This window comes from Oncorhynchus keta, unplaced genomic scaffold, assembly GCF_023373465.1.
Source record: "Oncorhynchus keta strain PuntledgeMale-10-30-2019 unplaced genomic scaffold, Oket_V2 Un_contig_992_pilon_pilon, whole genome shotgun sequence".
Taxonomy (NCBI): Eukaryota; Metazoa; Chordata; class Actinopteri; order Salmoniformes; family Salmonidae; genus Oncorhynchus; species Oncorhynchus keta.
Window position 1 is genome coordinate 104659 of NW_026290727.1, and position 22842 is coordinate 127500.

The 22842-nt window shown below is 43.1% G+C and overlaps 2 protein-coding genes and 1 long non-coding RNA gene across 37 annotated transcripts in view; all 3 read right to left on the reverse strand.

Annotated features, from left to right (window-relative positions):
- Nucleotides 1-10189: 10189 nt before the first annotated feature.
- LOC127927223 (uncharacterized) lies at nucleotides 10190-15942 on the reverse strand. 9 transcript variants are annotated; one of them, XR_008126636.1, is made up of 11 exons: nucleotides 14363-15942; nucleotides 14027-14320; nucleotides 13481-13942; nucleotides 13229-13438; nucleotides 12977-13186; nucleotides 12641-12892; nucleotides 11804-12556; nucleotides 11351-11719; nucleotides 11060-11266; nucleotides 10937-11017; nucleotides 10190-10852 (listed from the first exon to the last, which is right to left on the reverse strand). It is a non-coding gene; the product is annotated as an uncharacterized LOC127927223 (long non-coding RNA). The 9 variants fall into 9 exon arrangements; XR_008126638.1 differs by lacking the exon at nucleotides 10937-11017 and having other exon boundaries at nucleotides 10190-10894; nucleotides 11228-11266; XR_008126637.1 differs by lacking the exon at nucleotides 10937-11017 and having other exon boundaries at nucleotides 11102-11266.
- Nucleotides 15943-16140: 198 nt separating this feature from the next.
- LOC127927221 (uncharacterized) lies at nucleotides 16141-19249 on the reverse strand. 25 transcript variants are annotated; one of them, XM_052513231.1, is made up of 6 exons: nucleotides 18349-19249; nucleotides 18074-18298; nucleotides 17555-17654; nucleotides 17225-17399; nucleotides 17050-17174; nucleotides 16141-16999 (listed from the first exon to the last, which is right to left on the reverse strand). In XM_052513231.1, the coding sequence occupies exons 1-6, from the start codon at nucleotides 18413-18415 to the stop codon at nucleotides 16768-16770; spliced, it is 924 nt and encodes a 307-aa protein (XP_052369191.1). In that variant the 5' UTR covers nucleotides 18416-19249; the 3' UTR covers nucleotides 16141-16767. The 25 variants fall into 25 exon arrangements, with proteins under 25 accessions (XP_052369191.1, XP_052369189.1, XP_052369190.1 ...); XM_052513229.1 differs by having other exon boundaries at nucleotides 17050-17149; nucleotides 17555-17679; XM_052513230.1 differs by having other exon boundaries at nucleotides 17050-17149; nucleotides 18049-18298.
- A 145-nt stretch (nucleotides 19250-19394) lies between these two features.
- Nucleotides 19395-22842, reverse strand: part of LOC127927220 (interleukin-2 receptor subunit beta-like) — a 22409-nt gene continuing 18961 nt past the window's right edge. For all 3 annotated transcript variants that reach the window (XM_052513206.1, XM_052513207.1, XM_052513205.1), the window contains 3 exons: nucleotides 22786-22842; nucleotides 22478-22562; nucleotides 19395-20779 (listed from right to left, as the gene is read on the reverse strand). The exon at nucleotides 22786-22842 is cut by the window's right edge and continues 43 nt beyond it. In XM_052513206.1, the coding sequence (XP_052369166.1) occupies nucleotides 20228-20779; nucleotides 22478-22562; nucleotides 22786-22842 (694 nt within the window). In that variant the 3' untranslated portion in view covers nucleotides 19395-20227. The remainder of the gene's footprint in view (nucleotides 20780-22477; nucleotides 22563-22785) is intronic.

Below are 22842 nucleotides of genomic sequence, written 5' to 3' on the forward strand. Positions count from 1 at the left end.
GAAAAGGGATTTCTGTGGCTTCAGTTAGTTTCAACTGAAACCACACACACACACACACACACACACACACACACACACACACACACACACACACACACACACACACACACACACACACACACACACACACACACACACACACACACACACACACACACACACGTCATCAACGCTGCTATCTGTACTTGTCAGAAGCGGGGGTTAAATCAAAAATATGACATTTTTCAGTTGTTCTTCTTTCGGTCTCTGTTCTTGTTCCTTTTTTCTAAAGAATATGACTTTGGTTACTGTGAAATGTTGAGATGATGTAAAGTGTAAAATTAGAACCTGTTATGTTTTTATTCCTTTCTGGAAATAACAGGAGCAAAAGCTTTGAAAGTGGCGTGTGTGGCGAGTGAGGTAGTGAAAGAGAGAGACAGAGACCAAATACGATGTTTTGCTGCCCTCAACTGGACAAAGTATGACTAGAGTATGGCCTTGGTGTAACAAGTAGTTGATTTTCACCTCCACAAGCAGCTACGAAAGGAGACTATTTAGCATGTAATGAACAGTCTTCTTTCAACCGTGTCCAGGTGCTTTATTTATATAGAAAAGGGATAAAGAGGTATAATAGTTACTATAGAACTTATTTTTAATATTAGATACAAACAAAAACTCAACCATGTTCTTAACCAATTAAAGATCACTGATTAGAATACACACCATCAGGAAGAGGTTTTTAGGGGTGGGGGTATTTTCCTCCCTGTTCTGCTGACTAGTATTGTTCTCTGCTCATAAAGGCCTCAGGCACTAATTTGGTGTTAAAAAAAACAAAATAATCCTAAATGTTTTATTTTTATGTGTATTATTTTTTAAATGTGATTCATCAGGGGGCGTTGAAACACATCCAGCATCCTTACTTCGTGCTGCTATGCATACCATGTGTTTATTCCACATTAAGTACATTCCTATGACTACGGAATGTCTTCCGGTTTAGTGTGTGTGTGTGTGTGTGTGTGTGTGTGTGTGTGTGTGTGTGTGTGTGTGTGTGTGTGTGTGTGTGTGTGTGTGTGTGTGTGTGTGTGTGTGTGTGTGTGTGTGTGTGTGTGTGTGTGTGTGTGTGTGTGTGTGTGTGTGTGTGTGTGTGTGTGTGTGTGTGTGTGTGTGTGTGTGTGAGTAAGTGGTCTGGGCTGCTCGCAAGCGTGTCTGTGTCCCACATTATTATTCCACAATCCCTTGCTCACCCAGGAAGTACCAGACCAGAGTGCTTCCTCCGGCAAGGATGATGATGGTGACGATAGTGAGGCTAGGAGTGGTGAGGCTAGGAGTGGTGAGGCTAGGAGTGGAGAGGCTAGGAGTGGTGAGGCTAGGAGTGGAGAGGCTAGGAGTGGAGAGGCTAGGAGTGGAGAGGCTAGGAGTGGTGAGGCTAGGAGTGGAGAGGCTAGGAGTGGTGAGGCTAGGAGTGGTGAGGCTAGGAGTGGAGAGGCTAGGAGTGGAGAGGCTAGGAGTGGAGAGGCTAGGAGTGGTGAGGCTAGGAGTGGAGAGGCTAGGAGTGGAGAGGCTAGGAGTGGAGAGGCTAGGAGTGGAGAGGCTAGGAGTGGAGAGGCTAGGAGACACCTATAGGGTCATCTAGACGTATTGGAGGACGTCACAGAGGTCTCGTTACCAGCCTGAAAGGAACATCAACAACACTAACACCACCACACATACAATGCTCCCTAACTGTAAACATCAACACAACAACACCACACAAACCCACACACACACACACAATGCTCCCTGACTGTAAAGAACATCAACACAACACCACCACACAACCCCCCACACACACAATGCTTCCTGACTGTAAAGAACATCAACACAACACCACCACACAACCCCCCCACACACACAATGCTTCCTGACTGTAAAGAACATCAACACAACACCACCACACAACCCCCCCCCCCCACACACACACACACAATGCTTCCTGACTGTAAAGAACATCAACAACACCACCACACAACCCCCCACACACAATGCTTCCTGACTGTAAAGAACATCAACACAACACCACCACACAACCCCCCACACACACAATGTTCCTAACTGTAAAGAACATCAACACAACACCACCACACAACCCCCCCACACACAATGCTTCCTGACTGTAAAGAACATCAACACAACACCACCACACAACCCCCCACACACACAATGCTTCCTGACTGTAAAGAACATCAACACAACACCACCACACAACCCCCCCACACACACAATGCTTCCTGACTGTAAAGAACATCAACACAACACCACCACCAACAACCCCCCACACACACAATGCTTCCTGACTGTAAAGAACATCAACACAACACCACCACACAACCCCCCCACACACACAATGCTTCCTGACTGTAAAGAACATCAACACAACACCACCACACAACCCCCCCACACACACAATGCTTCCTGACTGTAAAGAACATCAACACAACACCACCACACAACCCCCCACACACACAATGCTTCCTGACTGTAAAGAACATCAACACAACACCACCACACAACCCCCCACACACACACAATGCTTCCTGACTGTAAAGAACATCAACACAACACCACCACACAACCCCCCCCACACACACAATGCTTCCTGACTGTAAAGAACATCAACACAACACCACCACACAACCCCCCACACACAATGCTTCCTGACTGTAAAGAACATCAACACAACACCACCACACAACCCCCCCCACACACACAATGCTTCCTGACTGTAAAGAACATCAACACAACACCACCACACAACCCCCCCACACACACAATGCTTCCTGACTGTAAAGAACATCAACACAACACCACCACACAACCCCCCACACACACAATGCTTCCTGACTGTAAAGAACATCAACACAACACCACCACACAACCCCCCCCACACACACAATGCTTCCTGACTGTAAAGAACATCAACACAACACCACCACACAACACCCCCCCACACACACAATGCTCCTGACTGTAAAGAACATCAACACAACACCACCACACAACCCCCCACACACACAATGCTCCCTAACTGTAAAGAACATCAACACAACACCACCACACAACCCCCCACACACACACAATGCTTCCTGACTGTAAAGAACATCAACACAACACCACCACACAACCCCCCCCACACACACAATGCTTCCTGACTGTAAAGAACATCAACACAACACCACCACACAACCCCCCCCACACACACAATGCTTCCTGACTGTAAAGAACATCAACACAACACCACCACACAACAACACACAATGCTCCCTGACTGTAAAGAACATCAACACCACCACCACACAACCCCCCCCCACACACACACAATGCTTCCTGACTGTAAAGAACATCAACACAACACCACCACACAACCCCCCCACACACAATGCTCCCTAACTGTAAAGAACATCAACACAACAACACCACCACACAACCCCCCCCACACACACAATGCTTCCTGACTGTAAAGAACATCAACACAACACCACCACACAACCCCCCCACACACACAATGCTTCCTGACTGTAAAGAACATCAACACAACAACACCACCACATAACCCCCCACACACACAATGCTTCCTGACTGTAAAGAACATCAACACAACACCACCACACAACCCCCCACACACACAATGCTTCCTGACTGTAAAGAACATCAACACAACAACACCACCACACAACACAACAACAATGCTTCCTGACTGTAAAGAACATCAAACACAACACCACCACACAACCCCCCACACACACACAATGCTCCCTGACTATAAAGAACATCAACAATAACACCACCACATAACCCCCCCCCACACACACACACACAATGCTCCCTGACTATAAAGAACATCAACACAACAACACCACACAACCCCCCCCACACACACAATGCTCCCTAACAGCTGGCATCAGAGTTTAGGGTTCTACATGAGTAGGATTCTGCATACAGACACAGGTTTTCTTTCATCCTAATGGTGATGATTGGGGTAGAGTATGCAAATCTGACTCTAGACCTGTTCTTATGGACAAGGCTTCTGTTTCTGATCTAATCAAGCATTAGGCTACACGATAACTGAAATACTCTGTTTCCAGGGAGCTATTATAAATGAGAAAATATATGTTATTTACTTTATATGGTAGCTAAATCATATGCCTATTTCCAATCACTACTTCTGCTGTCCCATTCCAATGGCAGGTCCACAAGAGCGCGACCTTTTGGAGCCGTGCCCGAGGGCGATCAAACTTCACAAAACCGTTATTCCGCGCGAGACATTCTCCGTCAAAAAAATACCGGTGGCGGATAGTTGGAGCGGTTAATTTCTTCATGTGTCTTGGTTGAACCCCCGTCCAGAGTCAGACATGTCGGTAACGACCACTAGAACGGCAGGAGGAGACAACTCTACCTTTTATTTTTTTAATCCAAAGGTATGCTGGAGCCCTCGGTCAATATTTCCTAAAGTGCATTGTACCTCCCGAATTCCCATTGGACCAGATAAGCTAGTAGCCTAAACTTATATGCCATTTAGCAGACGCTTTTATCCAAAGCGACTTACAGTCATGTGTGCATACATTCTACGTATGGGTGGTCCCGGGAATCGAACCCACTACCCTGGCGTTACAAGCGCCATGCTCTAACAACTGTGCTACAGAAGGACCACGTGCTACAGAAGGACCACTTGAACCAATAATAACAACAGCCTAAAAGCTCAACTTCATTTATCCTACACGTAAAAAAAATAATTGATTGCGAGACATTTGTTGTCATTATTTCGCCTCAAGGGCCTATTTATTGCCTTACCTCCCTACTCTTCTACATTTGCACACACTGTGCATAGATTGTTCTATTGTGTTATTGACTGTGCATTTGTTTATGTGTAACTCTGTGTTGTTGTTTTTGTCGCACTGCTTTACTTTATCTTGGCCAGGTCGCAGTTGTAAATGAGAACTCAACTGGCCTACCTGGTTAAATAAAGGTGAAATTAAACAATAAAAAAAAAAATAATAAAAGCCATCGCCTGTAGCACCGTACATCCTCTCGGGGCATGTAACATGTAGGTTCTATTGACATCAGCAGTCGACGCCTAACAGCAGCAGCACCTTCACCATCATCCGGGCAGCCCGGCCACCGCATCCATCAGGGTCTGTGCTATCTGGTATTGTTGGGACGGCTCTACCCCATTGAAGTCGGAAATCAAGTGAGTTAAAGTAAGGGTTAGTGTTAGGGTTTAGGGTGTGGACGATCTAAGGATCCCGGATAACACTGACCTAATGGTACATTTCAATGGGTCCAATGGTAGTGTTTGTAGAATTTGTAACGCACACACACACACACACAGAGACAGTTGATTCTTTATTAATTGGCTGAAATATACAAATAAAAAAAACACCAACTTTCAGCTATGTTAAACAATACATCCCTTTACCAATGACTATCAATAAGATTGTAATGAAAATTAAGCTGCCTTATAAAAATGCATTTAAAAAGGCTAACTTACAATAATGACAATTTGCAAAAACCCAAACAATTTCATCTGCAACATTTTTATACATTTTTAATATAATTTTTAATATAATATTTAAAACATACAATATACTGGCAGTGAAGCCGCTCAACAACTACTACCCTGGGCCCAAACTCCCAACCACCAGCCACCCGTGACCCCCCCTCCCTCATTCCATTCCCCACCCCAAAGCCTCCAATGCACCAACAACCAACAAAATGAACAAAAGACAAAAAAAATGACAAAGGAAAACAACAGTGCAAAAAACAAGAGCAAAGGTCAACTAAAATCATAAGAGCAAGGTCAACTAAAATCATAAGAGCAAAGGTCAACTAAAATCATAAGAGCAAGGTCAACTAAAATCATAAGAGCAAAGGTCAACTAAAATCATAAGAGCAAGGTCAACTAAAATCATAAGAGCAAGGTCAACTAAAATCATAAGAGCGAGGACAACTAAAATAATAAGAGCGAGGTCAACTAAAATCATAAAAGCGAGGACAACTAAAATCATAAGAGCGAGGTCAACTAAAATCATAAGAGCGAGGTCAACTAAAATCATAAAAGCGAGGACAACTAAAATCATAAGAGCGAGGTCAACTAAAATCATAAGAGCGAGGTCAACTAAAATCATAAGAGCAAGGTCAACTAAAATCATAAGAGCGAGGTCAACTAAAATCATAAGAGCGAGGTCAACTAAAATCATAAGAGCAAGGTCAACTAAAATCATAAGAGCGAGGTCAACTAAAATCATAAGAGCGAGGTCAACTAAAATCATAAGAGCAAGGTCAACTAAAATCATAAGAGCAAGGTCAACTAAAATCATAAAAGCGAGGACAACTAAAATCATAAGAGCGAGGTCAACTAAAATCATAAGAGCAAGGTCAACTAAAATCATAAGAGCGAGGACAACTAAAATCATAAGAGCGAGGTCAACTAAAATCATAAAAGCGAGGTCAACTAAAATCATAAGAGCGAGGTCAACTAAAATCATAAGAGCAAGGTCAACTAAAATCATAAGAGCAAGGTCAACTAAAATCATAAGAGCAAGGTCAACTAAAATCATAAGAGCAAGGTCAACTAAAATCATAAGAGCAAGGTCAACTAAAATCATAAGAGCAAGGTCAACTAAAATCATAAGAGCAAGGTCAACTAAAATCATAAGAGCAAGGTCAACTAAAATCATAAGAGCAAGGTCAACTAAAATCATAAGAGCAAGGTCAACTAAAATCATAAGAGCAAGGTCAACTGAATATGTTTGAGTGCACGTATGGCACTATTTCCACGTGTGTGTCCGTGTATATGCCTGTGTACAAACACCTGCACGGCATCAGCCTCAGGCAAACTGGCATTAGCTGTAACAACACTGTTAGCTGTGACAACACTGTTAGCTGTGACATCACTGTTAGCTGTGACATCACTGTTAGCTGTGACATCACTGTTAGCTGTAACAACACTGTTAGCTGTGACATCACTGTTAGCTGTAACAACACTGTTAGCTGTGACAACACTGTTAGCTGTGACATCACTGTTAGCTGTGACAACACTGTTAGCTGTGACAACACTGTTAGCTGTGACAACACTGTTAGCTGTAACATCACTGTTAGCTGTGACAACACTGTTAGCTGTAACAACACTGTTAGCTGTGACAACACTGTTAGCTGTAACATCACTGTTAGCTGTGACAACACTGTTAGCTGTAACAACACTGTTAGCTGTGACAACACTGTTAGCTGTAACATCACTGTTAGCTGTAACAACACTGTTAGCTGTAACATCACTGTTAGCTGTAACATCACTGTTAGCTGTAACAACACTGTTAGCTGTGACAACACTGTTAGCTGTGACAACACTGTTAGCTGTGACAACACTGTTAGCTGTGACAACACTGTTAGCTGTGACAACACTGTTAGCTGTAACATCACTGTTAGTTGTGACAACACTGTTAGCTGTAACAACACTGTTAGCTGTAACAACACTGTTAGCTGTAACAACACTGTTAGCTGTAACAACACTGTTAGCTGTGACAACACTGTTAGCTGTAACAACACTGTTAGCTGTAACAACACTGTTAGCTGTGACAACACTGTTAGCTGTGACAACACTGTTAGCTGTGACAACACTGTTAGTTGTGACAACACTGTTAGCTGTGACAACACTGTTAGCTGTGACAACACTGTTAGTTGTGACAACACTGTTAGTTGTGACAACACTGTTAGTTGTAACATCACTGTTAGCTGTAACAACACTGTTAATTGTGACAACACTGTTAGTTGTGACAACACTGTTAGCTGTGACAACACTGTTAGCTGTGACAACACTGTTAGTTGTGACAACACTGTTAGTTGTGACAACACTGTTAGCTGTAACAACACTGTTAGTTGTGACAACACTGTTAGCTGTGACAACACTGTTAGTTGTGACAACACTGTTAGTTGTGACAACACTGTTAGTTGTGACAACACTGTTAGTTGTGACAACACTGTTAGCTGTGACAACACTGTTAGTTGTGACAACACTGTTAGCTGTGACAACACTGTTAGCTGTGACAACACTGTTAGCTGTAACAACACTGTTAGCTGTAACAACACTGTTAGTTGTGACAACACTGTTAGCTGTGACAACACTGTTAGCTGTGACATCACTGTTAGCTGTGACAACACTGTTAGTTGTGACATCACTGTTAGCTGTAACAACACTGTTAGTTGTGACATCACTGTTAGCTGTGACATCACTGTTAGTTGTGACATCACTGTTAGCTGTAACAACACTGTTAGCTGTAACAACACTGTTAGTTGTGACAACACTGTTAGCTGTAACAACACTGTTAATTGTGACAACACTGTTAGCTGTAACAACACTGTTAGTTGTGACATCACTGTTAGTTGTGACATCACTGCCCCTCAGTGTTTGTTTAGTTTTATTTGGACTTTATTTGTTTTACTTTGATCGTTGACCATCGTTCAATCCCCCACCAAACAATTCCAATCCCACTTGTCTCCAATTCCACATCCCAACCCTCAGCTTCCCTCAGCTTCCCTCAGCTTCCCTCAGCTTCCCCCAGCTCATCCCATCTCTGCTGGCCACCCTCTTCAGATTTCTATGCACTATATATCTTCCAACTATGCTGTGATGTTTAACATACAACAGTGTTATTTAAATATACAAAAATATCATTTTTCAAAAGAGACATTACATTCAAGATGGCCATGTTATACACAACATAATAATACATTCTTCATTTCTACTGAGAGATTTATCAGTATCAGATCAGTATTTACTGGGAGCACAATCATAGTATCATATTGATATCATAAATAGATGTAGTACTGTCATGAGAGGTAGAAAAGTGTTTAGAAGTGGTATAAAAAGACAACAAGGCCCGGGGGTGTGGTATGTACCAATATAGCACAGCTAAGGGCTGTTCTTAGGCACGATGCAACATGGAGTAAATTAGCCAAGGTGCCTTATTGTTATTATAAACTGGTTACCAAAGTAATTAGAGCAGTACAAATAAATGTTTTGTCATATCCGTGGTATACGGTCTGATATACCATGTATTTCAGCCAATCAGCATTCAGAGCTCGAACCACCCAGTTTATAAAAGCTTATAGACAATTTTCTGAGTATTCAACAGAAAATATATGACTTGAGTGGTAAACTCAACTGCTATTTCTTCTTTGTTTTTTAAACGAACAAAGTAGCCTACAAGACAAAACACTGTTTATGACTAACACAAAGCAATTAACACAAACTGTCTTTATCCTCCTGTTACCCTCCTATAGAACCACATTAACTGTCTCTATCCACCTGTTACCATCCTATAGAACCACATTAACTGTCTATCATCTGTTACCATCCTATAGAACCACATTAACTGTCTATCATCTGTTACCATCCTATAGAACCACATTAACTGTCTCTATCCTCCTGTTACCATCCTATAGAACCACATTAACTGTCTCTATCCACCTGTTACCATCCTATAGAACCACAGTAACTGTCTCTATCCACCTGTTACCATCCTATAGAACCACATTAACTGTCTCTATCCACCTGTTACCATCCTATAGAACCACATTAACTGTCTATCATCTGTTACCATCCTATAGAACCACATTAACTGTCTCTATCCTCCTGTTACCATCCTATAGAACCACATTAACTGTCTCTATCCTCCTGTTACCATCCTATAGAACCACAGTAACTGTCTCTATCCACCTGTTACCATCCTATAGAACCACATTAACTGTCTCTATCCTCCTGTTACCCTCCTATAGAACCACATTAACTGTCTCTATCCTCCTGTTACCATCCTATAGAACCACATTAACTGTCTATCATCTGTTACCATCCTATAGAACCACATTAACTGTCTCTATCCACCTATTACCATCCTATAGAACCACATTAACTGTCTCTATCCACCTGTTACCATCCTATAGAACCACATTAACTGTCTCTATCCACCTGTTACCATCCTATAGAACCACATTAACTGTCTCTATCCACCTGTTACCATCCTATAGAACCACATTAACTGTCTATCATCTGTTACCATCCTATAGAACCACATTAACTGTCTCTATCCACCTGTTACCATCCTATAGAACCACATTAACTGTCTCTATCCACCTGTTACCATCCTATAGAACCACATTAACTGTCTCTATCCACCTGTTACCATCCTATATATATATATTTGTTGAGTCCAAGCCTGTTGAGTGAGTGCTTACGCCTGCAAATCTGGATATGGAGTATGTGATAGAGCAGTAATGAGTCAACCCAATACTCCGGCAAAGTGGAACTCAAGGATTCTGGACTGTTGCATTGATAGGAGAGTCTGTTTGTGTGGTACCTTCTGTTCAATGTGCCTAGCCTGTCAGATGGCTGAGAGGTATGGTGAATGCTTCTGTCTCCCCCTGCTGCCAACAACTATGATGATGATGCGCACATCAATGAGAGAGAGATACAACATCCCGGGCAGCTTAATTGATGACTGGGCAGTGTACATGTTCTGTGGGCCCTGTGCTCTATGTCAGATGGCAAGAGAGATGAAACACCAGCTGTGTTGAGATTGAAAGGCAATCAATCCATTTGAGTTTTGGGGGTCTGTGCATACCTAATAAAAGAAGAAGAAAAACATTGATGGATTTATATTACATACAGTATCTGATGAATTCCAATTGAATAAGTCATGCATGGAATTTAGAATTGTAAGTCGCTCTGGATAAGAGCGTCTGCTAAATGACTTAAATGTAAAATGTAAATGTCTATAGAACCACATTAACTGTCTCTATCCACCTGTTACCATCCTATAGAACCACATTAACTGTCTCTATCCTCCTGTTACCATCCTATAGAACCACATTAACTGTCTCTATCCACCTGTTACCATCCTATAGAACCACATTAATTGTCTCTATCCACCTGTTACCATCCTATAGAACCACATTAACTGTCTATCATCTGTTACCCTCCTATAGAACCACATTAACTGTCTCTATCCTCCTGTTACCATCCTATAGAACCACATTAACTGTCTCTATCCACCTGTTACCATCCTATAGAACCACATTAACTGTCTCTATCCACCTGTTACCATCCTATAGAACCACATTAACTGTCTCTATCCACCTGTTACCATCCTATAGAACCACATTAACTGTCTCTATCCTCCTGTTACCATCCTATAGAACCACAGTAACTGTCTCTATCCACCTGTTACCATCCTATAGAACCACATTAACTGTCTATCATCTGTTACCCTCCTATAGAACCACATTAACCGTCTCTATCCACCTGTTACCATCCTATAGAACCACATTAACTGTCTCTATCCACCTATTACCATCATATAGAACCACATTAACTGTCTCTATCCACCTGTTACCATCCTATAGAACCACATTAACTGTCTCTATCCACCTGTTACCATCCTATAGAACCACATTAACTGTCTATCATCTGTTACCATCCTATAGAACCACATTAACTGTCTATCATCTGTTACCATCATATAGAACCACATTAACTGTCTCTATCCACCTGTTACCATCCTATAGAACCACATTAACTGTCTCTATCCTCCTGTTACCATCCTATAGAACCACATTAACTGTCTCTATCCACCTGTTACCATCCTATAGAACCACATTAACTGTCTATCATCTGTTACCATCCTATAGAACCACATTAACTGTCTCTATCCACCTGTTACCATCCTATATAACCACATTAACTGTCTCTATCCACCCGTTACCATCCTATAGAACCACAGTAACTGTCTCTATCCACCTGTTACCATCCTATAGAACCACAGTAACTGTCTCTATCCACCTGTTACCATCCTATAGAACCACATTAACTGTCTCTATCCTCCTGTTACCATCCTATAGAACCACATTAACTGTCTCTATCCACCTGTTACCATCCTATAGAACCACATTAACTGTCTCTATCCACCTGTTACCATCCTATAGAACCACATTAACTGTCTATCATCTGTTACCATCATATAGAACCACATTAACTGTCTCTATCCACCTGTTACCATCCTATAGAACCACATTAACTGTCTCTATCCACCTGTTACCATCCTATAGAACCACATTAACTGTCTCTATCCACCTGTTACCATCCTATAGAACCACATTAACTGTCTCTATCCACCTGTTACCATCCTATAGAACCACATTAACTGTCTCTATCCACCTGTTACCATCCTATAGAACCACATTAACTGTCTCTATCCACCTGTTACCATCCTATAGAACCACATTAACTGTCTCTATCCACCTGTTACCATCCTATAGAACCACATTAACTGTCTCTATCCTCCTGTTACCATCCTATAGAACCACATTAACTGTCTCTATCCTCCTGTTACCATCCTATAGAACCACATTAACTGTCTCTATCCTCCTGTTACCATCCTATAGAACCACATTAACTGTCTCTATCCACCTATTACCATCCTATAGAACCATATTAACTGTCTCTATCCACCTATTACCATCCTATAGAACCACATTAACTGTCTCTATCCTCCTGTTACCATCCTATAGAACCACATTAACTGTCTTTATCCTCCTGTTACCATCCTATAGAACCACATTAACTGTCTCTATCCACCTGTTACCATCCTATAGAACCACATTAACTGTCTCTATCCACCTGTTACCATCCTATAGAACCACATTAACTGTCTCTATCCACCTGTTACCATCCTATAGAACCACATTAACTGTCTCTATCCACCTGTTACCATCCTATAGAACCACATTAACTGTCTCTATCCACCTGTTACCATCCTATAGAACCACATTAACTGTCTCTATCCACCTGTTACCATCCTATAGAACCACATTAACTGTCTCTATCCACCTGTTACCATCCTATAGAACCACATTAACTGTCTCTATCCACCTATTACCATGCTATAGAACCACAGTAACTGTCTCTATCCACCTGTTACCATCCTATAGAACCACATTAACTGTCTCTATCCACCTGTTACCATCCTATAGAACCACATTAACTGTCTCTATCCACCTGTTACCATCCTATAGAACCACATTAACTGTCTCTATCCACCTGTTACCATCCTATAGAACCACATTAACTGTCTCTATCCTCCTGTTACCATCCTATAGAACCACATTAACTGTCTTTATCCTCCTGTTACCATCCTATAGAACCACATTAACTGTCTCTATCCACCTGTTACCATCCTATAGAACCACATTAACTGTCTCTATCCTCCTGTTACCATCCTATAGAACCACATTAACTGTCTCTATCCACCTGTTACCATCCTATAGAACCACATTAACTGTCTCTATCCACCTGTTACCATCCTATAGAACCACATTAACTGTCTTTATCCTCCTGTTACCATCCTATAGAACCACATTAACTGTCTCTATCCTCCTGTTACCATCCTATAGAACCACATTAACTGTCTCTATCCACCTGTTACCATCCTATAGAACCACATTAACTGTCTTTATCCTCCTGTTACCATCCTATAGAACCACATTAACTGTCTCTATCCACCTGTTACCATCCTATAGAACCACATTAACTGTCTCTATCCTCCTGTTACCATCCTATAGAACCACATTAACTGTCTTTATCCTCCTGTTACCATCCTATAGAACCACATTAACTGTCTCTATCCACCTGTTACCATCCTATAGAACCACATTAACTGTCTCTATCCACCTGTTACCATCCTATAGAACCACATTAACTGTCTCTATCCACCTGTTACCATCCTATAGAACCACATTAACTGTCTCTATCCACCTGTTACCATCCTATAGAACCACATTAACTGTCTCTATCCACCTGTTACCATCCTATAGAACCACATTAACTGTCTCTATCCACCTGTTACCATCCTATAGAACCACATTAACTGTCTCTATCCACCTGTTACCATCCTATAGAACCACATTAACTGTCTCTATCCACCTATTACCATGCTATAGAACCACAGTAACTGTCTCTATCCACCTGTTACCATCCTATAGAACCACATTAACTGTCTCTATCCACCTGTTACCATCCTATAGAACCACATTAACTGTCTCTATCCACCTGTTACCATCCTATAGAACCACATTAACTGTCTCTATCCACCTGTTACCATCCTATAGAACCACATTAACTGTCTCTATCCACCTGTTACCATCCTATAGAACCACATTAACTGTCTCTATCCACCTGTTACCATCCTATAGAACCACATTAACTGTCTCTATCCACCTATTACCATGCTATAGAACCACAGTAACTGTCTCTATCCACCTGTTACCATCCTATAGAACCACAGTAACTGTCTCTATCCACCTGTTACCATCCTATGGAACTGATGATATGGATGTGTATCTATATAAGGTACAGCAGGGCTATTCAACTATCTTCTTACAGAGGCCAGATGAAAAAAGGTTTAATTGCAGGGGGGCTGGACATTTTCCACATGTGATTATTTTTCGAAGAACTGTATAAAACAAGTGACCCACAACCACCAATAAAGCAGTTAAATAACTATTAAAAGCTTCTTAAAAGTAATTAGGTCATTTTAAAAGCATCTGAAAACGAAGCATCTCAGTAAATAACACAAAGATATGTCAAATCAGGTCATGTCAAATTCCAGTCTGAAGGAAGGATGGAAGGAAGGATGAAGGAAGGATGAAGGAAGGATGAAGGAAGGATGAAGGAAGGATGAAGGAAGGATGGAAGGAAGGATGGAAGGAAGGATGAAGGAAGGATGAAGGAAGGATGAAGGAAGGATGAAGGAAGGATGAAGGAAGGATGAAGGAAGGATGCTTTCAATGAATTTCCCTCAGTCATTAGGTGCGTTGTTTGTCTCTCACTTGTAACGAGTCTTTGTGAGCATCAGAGAGGGCAACAGAAGGCATGTATGTGTTCCTTAGGGTTGTAGCTTTCATCATATTTTGAAGCTTAAACTGTTCAAACGCTACTCTGCAAAATCCATATGACGAAGAAAAAACCCATTGACATTCTACATAGGCACCAGACTATAGACAACCACCATAGGGCTTGTCATTTTGGCACTGAACGGCGGATTTTGGTGGAAATAAAACTCTTTTTTTTACAGATCTTTTATTAATGTTCAGGGTTTAAATTCATAAACGGGCCGGATCTGGCGCGCGGGCCACTAGTTGAATAGCCCTGATGTACAGTATCTACTGGACATGCGTATCTATGAACCTATCTAAAACATTCCCATACCTCAACCACATCCCATTAAAGGGGAAATCTGGGATTCAAACAGCAACAAAATGAATGTACCAATCCCAGATTGCCCATTTTTTCTCTATCCACCTGGAAGCACTGAATCCCTCCCAATGACGTATATAAACCCTGGATTGCTGATGCTACTGTATGCTACTGTCGGCCATATTGGCACTGTCGGCCATATTAGCACTCAGAAAAGCAGTCCTCCATAGACTACGAGTATGAGTCATAATACACATAAAACTTAGCAGTCAAACAGGGAAATGGTTCCAATAGTTTTTCCACCATTCATTTTGCCCCACAGGGGATTTTAGAAACACTTCAAATAAGGGCTGTGTTTCATGTAGACTTACCCTGATTTAATGTTTTGATAACCATGTTTCTCTCTCTCGGACAAGGTGACTTTTATCAATATATTCGCCTGTGTTTACCCCCCAAAAAAATTGATGCTAATTAGCTGCTAATGTGGCTATCATAAAGAACTACAAATACCATGAGGGAAAGGTAATAAAAAAAAATGTTTTTTTAAATGTAACCTTTATTTAACTAAGCAAGTCGGTTAAGAACAAATTCTTATTGACAATGACGGCCTACCGGGGAACAGAGGGTTAACTGCCTTGTTCAGGGGCAGAATGACAGATTTTTTACCCTGTCAGCTCGGGGATTCAAACCAGATACTCCCAAGGATGAAGGAAGGATGAAGGAAGGATGAAGGAAGGATGAAGGAAGGATGGAAGGAAGGATGAAGGAAGGATGAAGGAAGGATGAAGGAAGGATGAAAGGAAGGATGATGTGCTGTTGCATGAAGGAAGGATGAAGGAAGGATAAAAGATGAAGGAATATACGGATGAGTACCAGTCAAAGTTTGGACACACCTACTCATTCAAGGGTTTTTCTTTGTTTTTACTCTTTTCTACTTTGTAGAATAATAGTGAAGACACCAACACTATGAAATAACACATATGGAATTAAAGTATATTTTTATATTTGAGATTCTTCAAAGTAGCTACCCTTTGCCTTGACAGCTTTGCACACTCTTGGCATTCTCTCAACCAGCTTCATGAGGTAGTCACCTGGAATGAATTTCAATTAACAGGTGTGCCTTGTTAAAAGTTCATTTGTGTAATTTACTTCCCTTCTTAATGCATTTGAGCCAATTAATTGTGTTGGGACAAGGTAGGGTGGTGTACAGAAGATAGCCCTATTTGGTAAAAGACCAAGTCCATAATTATGTCAAGAACAGCTCAAATAAGCAAAGAGAAACGACAGTCCATCATTACTTTAAGACAATTTCAATAACTTTCAAGTGCAGTCGCAAAAACCATCAAGCACTATGATGAAACTGGTTCTCATGAGGACCGCCACAGGAAAGGAAGACCCAGAGTTACCTCTGCTGCAGAGGACAAGTTCATTACAGTTACCACCTCAGAAATTGCAGCCCAATTAAATGCTTCACAGAGTTAAAATAACAGACATATCTCAACATCACCAGTTCAGAGGAGACGGTGTGAATCATGGTTCAATTGCTGCAAAGAAACCACTACTAAAGGACACCAATAAGAAGAAGAGACTTGCTTGGGCCAAGATACACAAGCAATGGAAATTAGAACGGTGGAAATCTGTCCTTTGGTCTGATGAGTCCAAATTTTAGATTTGTGGTTCCAACCGCCATGTCTTTGTGAGATGCAGAATAGGTGAACAGATGATCTGCATGTGTCTCTGCACCTCCAGGCTGTGATGATCTCTGCACCTCTAGGCTGTGATGATCTCTGCACCTCCAGGCTGTGATGATCTCTGCACCTCCAGGCTGTGATGATCTCTGCACCTCCAGGCTGTGATGATCTCTGCACCTCCAGGCTGTGATGATCTCTGCACCTCTAGGCTGTGATGATCTCTGCACCTCTAGGCTGTGATGATCTCTGCACTTCCAGGCTGTGATGATCTCTGCACCTCCAGGCTGTGATGATCTCTGCACCTCCAGGCTGTGATGATCTCTGCACCTCCAGGCTGTGATGATCTCTGCACCTCCAGGCTGTGATGATCTCTGCACCTCCAGGCTGTGATGATCTCTGCACCTCCAGGCTGTGATAATCTCTGCACCTCTAGGCTGTGATGATCTCTGCACCTCCTAGGCTGTGATGATCTCTGCACCTCCAGGCTGTGATAATCTCTGCACCTCCAGGCTGTGATGATCTTGCACCTCCAGGCTGTGATGATCTCTGCACAGCTCAAATAGGCTGTGATGATCTCTGCACTTCCAGGCTGTGATGATCTCTGCACCTCCAGGCTGTGATGATCTCTGCACTTCCAGGCTGTGATGATCTCTGCACCTCCAGGCTGTGATGATCTCTGCACCTCCAGGCTGTGATGATCTCTGCACCTCCAGGCTGTGATGATCTCTGCACCTCCAGGCTGTGATAATCTCTGCACCTCCAGGCTGTGATAAATGCACCTCTGATCTCACCTCTAGGCTGTGATGATCTCTGCACCTCCAGGCTGTGATGATCTCTGCACCTCCAGGCTGTGATTACCTCTGTGTTGATTCTGCACCTCCAGGCTGTGATGATCTCATCACCTCCAGGCTGTGATGATCTCTGCACCTCCAGGCTGTGATGATCTCTGACCTCCAGGCTGTGATGATCTCTGCACCTCCAGGCTGTGATGAATCTGCACCTCCAGGCTGTGATGATCTCTGCACCTCCAGGCTGTGATGATCTCTGCACCTCCAGGCTGTGAGATCTCTGACCTCCAGGCTGAACAGATGATCTCTGCACCTCCAGGCTGTGATAATCTCTGCACCTCCAGGCTGTGATGATCTCTGCACCTCCAGGCTGTGATGATCTCTGCACCTCCAGGCTGTGATGATCTCTGCACCTCCAGGCTGTGATGATCTCTGCACCTCCAGGCTGTGATGATCTCTGCACCTCCAGGCTGTGATGATCTCTGCACCTCCAAGCTGTGATGATCTCTGCACCTCCAAGCTGTGATGATCTCTGCACCTCCAGGCTGTGATGATCTCTGCACCTCCAGGCTGTGATGATCTCTGCACCTCCAGGCTGTGATAATCTCTGCACCTCCAGGCTGTGATGATCTCTGCACCTCCAGGCTGTGATCATCTCTGCACCTCCAAGCTGTGATCATCTCTGCACCTCCAAGCTGTGATCATCTCTGCACCTCCAAGCTGTGATAATCTCTGCACCTCCAAGCTGTGATAATCTCTGCACCTCCAAGCTGTGATAATCTCTGCACCTCCAAGCTGTGATAATCTCTGCACCTCCAAGCTGTGATAATCTCTGCACCTCCAGGCTGTGATAATCTCTGCACCTCCAAGCTGTGATAATCTCTGCACCTCCAAGCTGTGATAATCTCTGCACCTCCAGGCTGTGATAATCTCTGCACCTCCAGGCTGTGATAATCTCTGCACCTCCAAGCTGTGATAATCTCTGCACCTCCAAGCTGTGATAATCTCTGCACCTCCAAGCTGTGATAATCTCTGCACCTCCAAGCTGTGATAATCTCTGCACCTCCAGGCTGTGATAATCTCTGCACCTCCAAGCTGTGATAATCTCTGCACCTCCAGGCTGTGATAATCTCTGCACCTCCAAACTGTGATAATCTCTGCACCTCCAAGCTGTGATAATCTCTGCACCTCCAAGCTGTGATAATCTCTGCACCTCCAAGCTGTGATAATCTCTGCACCTTTGATTTGTTTAACACTTTAACACCGCCACAAGGAGTCGATAGAGTGCGATGAGCCTAGGAAAGCCCCCCGGCCAAACCCTGGGCCAATTGTGTGTCGCCCTATGGGGCTCCCGCTCACGGCCGGGCTCTGACACAGCTTGCGATGCAGAGTTTTAGACCACTGCGCCACTCAGGAGGCCACAGGCCTTATTTGAAGTGTTTCTAAAATCCCTTAAGGGAAAAATTAATGGTGGAAAAACAATTGGAACCGTTTCCCTGTTTGAACGCTAGGTTTTATGGGTATTATGGCACCTCATTGAAATGTTTCAACGACCAAATTACGTATTTGTAAGTATTTTTTTGTTGTTGTAGTGGGGACAGTTACATTAGTTCTTAAAAAAGTGTGTCTGTAATAGAATAAATGTGGTAAAAACAAATGTAGACATTAGTAAATGCATTTATATAGCTTCCAAAGTATTTTTTTACAATGGAGGGGGAGTGCCCAGATGGAGGAGTGGTGGCTTCAAAACAGCCTGTCAGTCATCTAGTGTATATATACATCATTAGTCCCTCCCTAGTCAAATGTTTTCATAGTTCAGTTCTGAGCTTCTTTCACTGGCATGTAGCCGCCGCTAGAGGGCTCTATTGCCATTGAAGAAGACAGGAGAGACATCTCCAACAGCCTGTCTTGATGACTGGTACTAGTACTGGGTCCCAGGGATGGAACCATCCCAAACCCAGAGAAGGTGAGGGGTAGTTGGGGTAAAACATCCAGCGGGATTGGTAAGGGGGTGGAACAGAATGGAAATATATTGTTAGTGGTAATAAGAGGGATATGGTTACAGGGGGTCACAGTTGGCCTGACCTCATCCTCCACGCTCTCCTGGCTTTCCTGATCCTCTCCCCCACTGCCAATGCCTGAATCTGGGCTCTGAGGGGCCAAGAGTTGGGCCTGGAGATGGAGATTATCCACACGTTCATAGGAGGAAGACATTGTGAGAGAACCTCCTCCAACCCCCATCTCCGTACCCTTTCTCCCTACACTATCCAACCCAGGTAGGGTGAAGGGAAGCTGGGGGAAAGCGGACAGGGAAATGGGTAAGGGGGTGGAGCAGAATGTAAAGTTATTGTTATTGATAAGAGGAAGAAGCGGAACCAGATGGAAGTCCTGAGAGACTAAATGGGGGGTGGATGCAATAGGCCCGACCGCATCCTCCACGCTCTCCTGACTTTCCTGATCCTCTGCCCCACTGCCGATGCCTGAATCTGGGCTTATGAGGGCCCGACGCTCGGCCTGGAGCTTCTCAACACGCTCGTAAGAAGAAACCTGGACGATATCTTGACTTCCACTGATGCCTCCAAATATACTTCCACCATACATCTCTCTATCCTTCCCTCCACCCAACATCTCTCTATCCTTCCCTCCACCCCCCATCTCTCCCTCCTTCCCTCCACCCCCATCTCTCCCTCCTTCCCTCCACCCCTGATATCTTCGTCCTTCCCCCCTACACCTCTATTACTATCCATCCTATCTCCTCTGTTCTCCTCCTTCCACTCATCTATCGCTTCAGTAGTGCCCCCTACTGGTCCGTAAGGGGAGTGTACAGAGCAGGGTTCCAGCTTGATGGAGGTGGATCCAGGCTGGGAGAATTGAGATAAGAAGTTGCTTAAGTCCAATCTCTTCTTCAGTAGTAGTGCAGTACCGGTCTCCCTCCTCAGGGGGGCGATGGTGCCAATGTTGTTGGTAATCTCTACCTGGGAGATGTCTTCACGGTGCAAGGCAGAGTCGACGGCTTCAAAGGCGAACAAAGGACCCAGCCAAGCCTGTAGGCACGGACACACACACAGAGACAGAGAGACACAGAGAGCGAGATAGAGAGAGACAGTGAGAGAGAAAGAGATAGAGAGAGAGACAGTGAGAGAGAAAGAGATAGAGAGAGTGACATAGATAGAGAGAGTGACATAGAGAAAGAGAGAGACACACACACACAGAGACACAGAGAGAGAAGGCACGGAGAGGGACACAGAGAGAGACACAGAGAGAGAGAGAGAGAGAGAGAGAGAGAGAGAGAGAGAGACACAGAGAGAGAGAGAGAGAGAGAGAGAGAGAGAGAGAGAGAGAGAGAGAGAGAGAGAGAGAGAGAGAGAGAGAGAGAGAGACACAGAGAGACACAGAGAGAGAGACACACACACAGAGAGGAAAATAAAATGATCATTATTTAGCTAAATGTTGGAGTGACTTCACTCCAACATGATTCCAATGTAAGACAATGATGAGGACAGCTCATAATAATGTCGGGTAATGAATATATGGAAACTATGTGTTTTATCTGTTTGATACCATTCCATTCATTAGGCTCCAGCCATTATAACCTGACTACAGCCATTATAACCTAACTACAGCCATTATAACCTAACTACAGCCATTATAACCTAACTACAGCCATTATAACCTAACTACAGCCATTATAACCTAACTACAGCCGTTATAACCTAACTACCGCCATTATAACCTAACTACCGCCATTATAACCTAACTACAGCCATTATAACCTAACTACAGCCATTATAACCTAACTACAGCCGTTATAACCTAACTACCGCCATTATATCCTAACTACAGCCATTATAACCTAACTACAGCCATTATAACCTAACTACAGCCATTATAACCTAACTACAGCCATTGTAACCTAACTACAGCCGTTATAACCTAACTACCGCCATTATATCCTAACTACAGCCATTATAACCTAACTACAGCCGTTATAACCTAACTACCGCCATTATATCCTAACTACAGCCATTATAACCTAACTACAGCCATTATAACCTAACTACAGCCATTGTAATAAACCTAACTACAGCCATTATAACCTAACTACAGCCATTATAACCTAACTACCGCCATTATAACCTAACTACAGCCATTATAACCTAGCTACAGCCATTATAACCTAGCTACAGCCATTATAACCTAACTACCACCATTATAACCTAACTAGAGCCATTACATCCTAACTACAGCCATTGTAACCTAACTACAGCCGTAATAACCTAACTACCGCCATTATATCCTAACTACAGCCATTATAACCTAACTACAGCCGTTATAACCTAACTACCGCCATTATATCCTAACTACAGCCATTATAACCTAACTACAGCCATTATAACCTAACTACAGCCATTATAACCTAACTACAGCCATTGTAACCTAACTACCGCCATTATAACCTAACTACAGCAATTATAACCTAACTACCGCCATTATAACCTAACTACAGCCATTATAACCTAACTACAGCCATTATAACCTAACTACAGCCATTATAACCTAGCTACATCCATTATAACCTAGCTACAGCCATTATAACCTAACTACCACCATTATAACCTAACTACAGCCATTACAACCTAACTACAGCCATTATAGCCTAACTACCACCATAACAAGGTAATGCACAATACAGGGAATAGGGTCCCTTTTGGCACAGAACTTCAGTCAAAAGTAGAACTGACCTTGAAGTTTCCATCGTGATGGAGGTTGAGGCCCTCAAAGTACCTGGAGGGATCTGGTATAGGAGGATTCAGAATATTCTTGACCCTGTCAGCAATGAACGGAAATGAAAGGAAGTTGCACTTAACCAACTACAAAAACATGATGTTTACTTTGCAGTCCGTTGGTGTTAAAATACATCACATTTACAGTGGATCCCACCCCCTTCCACACACACACACACACACACACACACACACACACACACACACACACACACACACACACACACACACACACACACACACACACACACACACACAGTACTCACTTTCCTTTGCAGAGCAACATGGAGACCAGCAGGACCAGTACAACAACAGCTCCCACC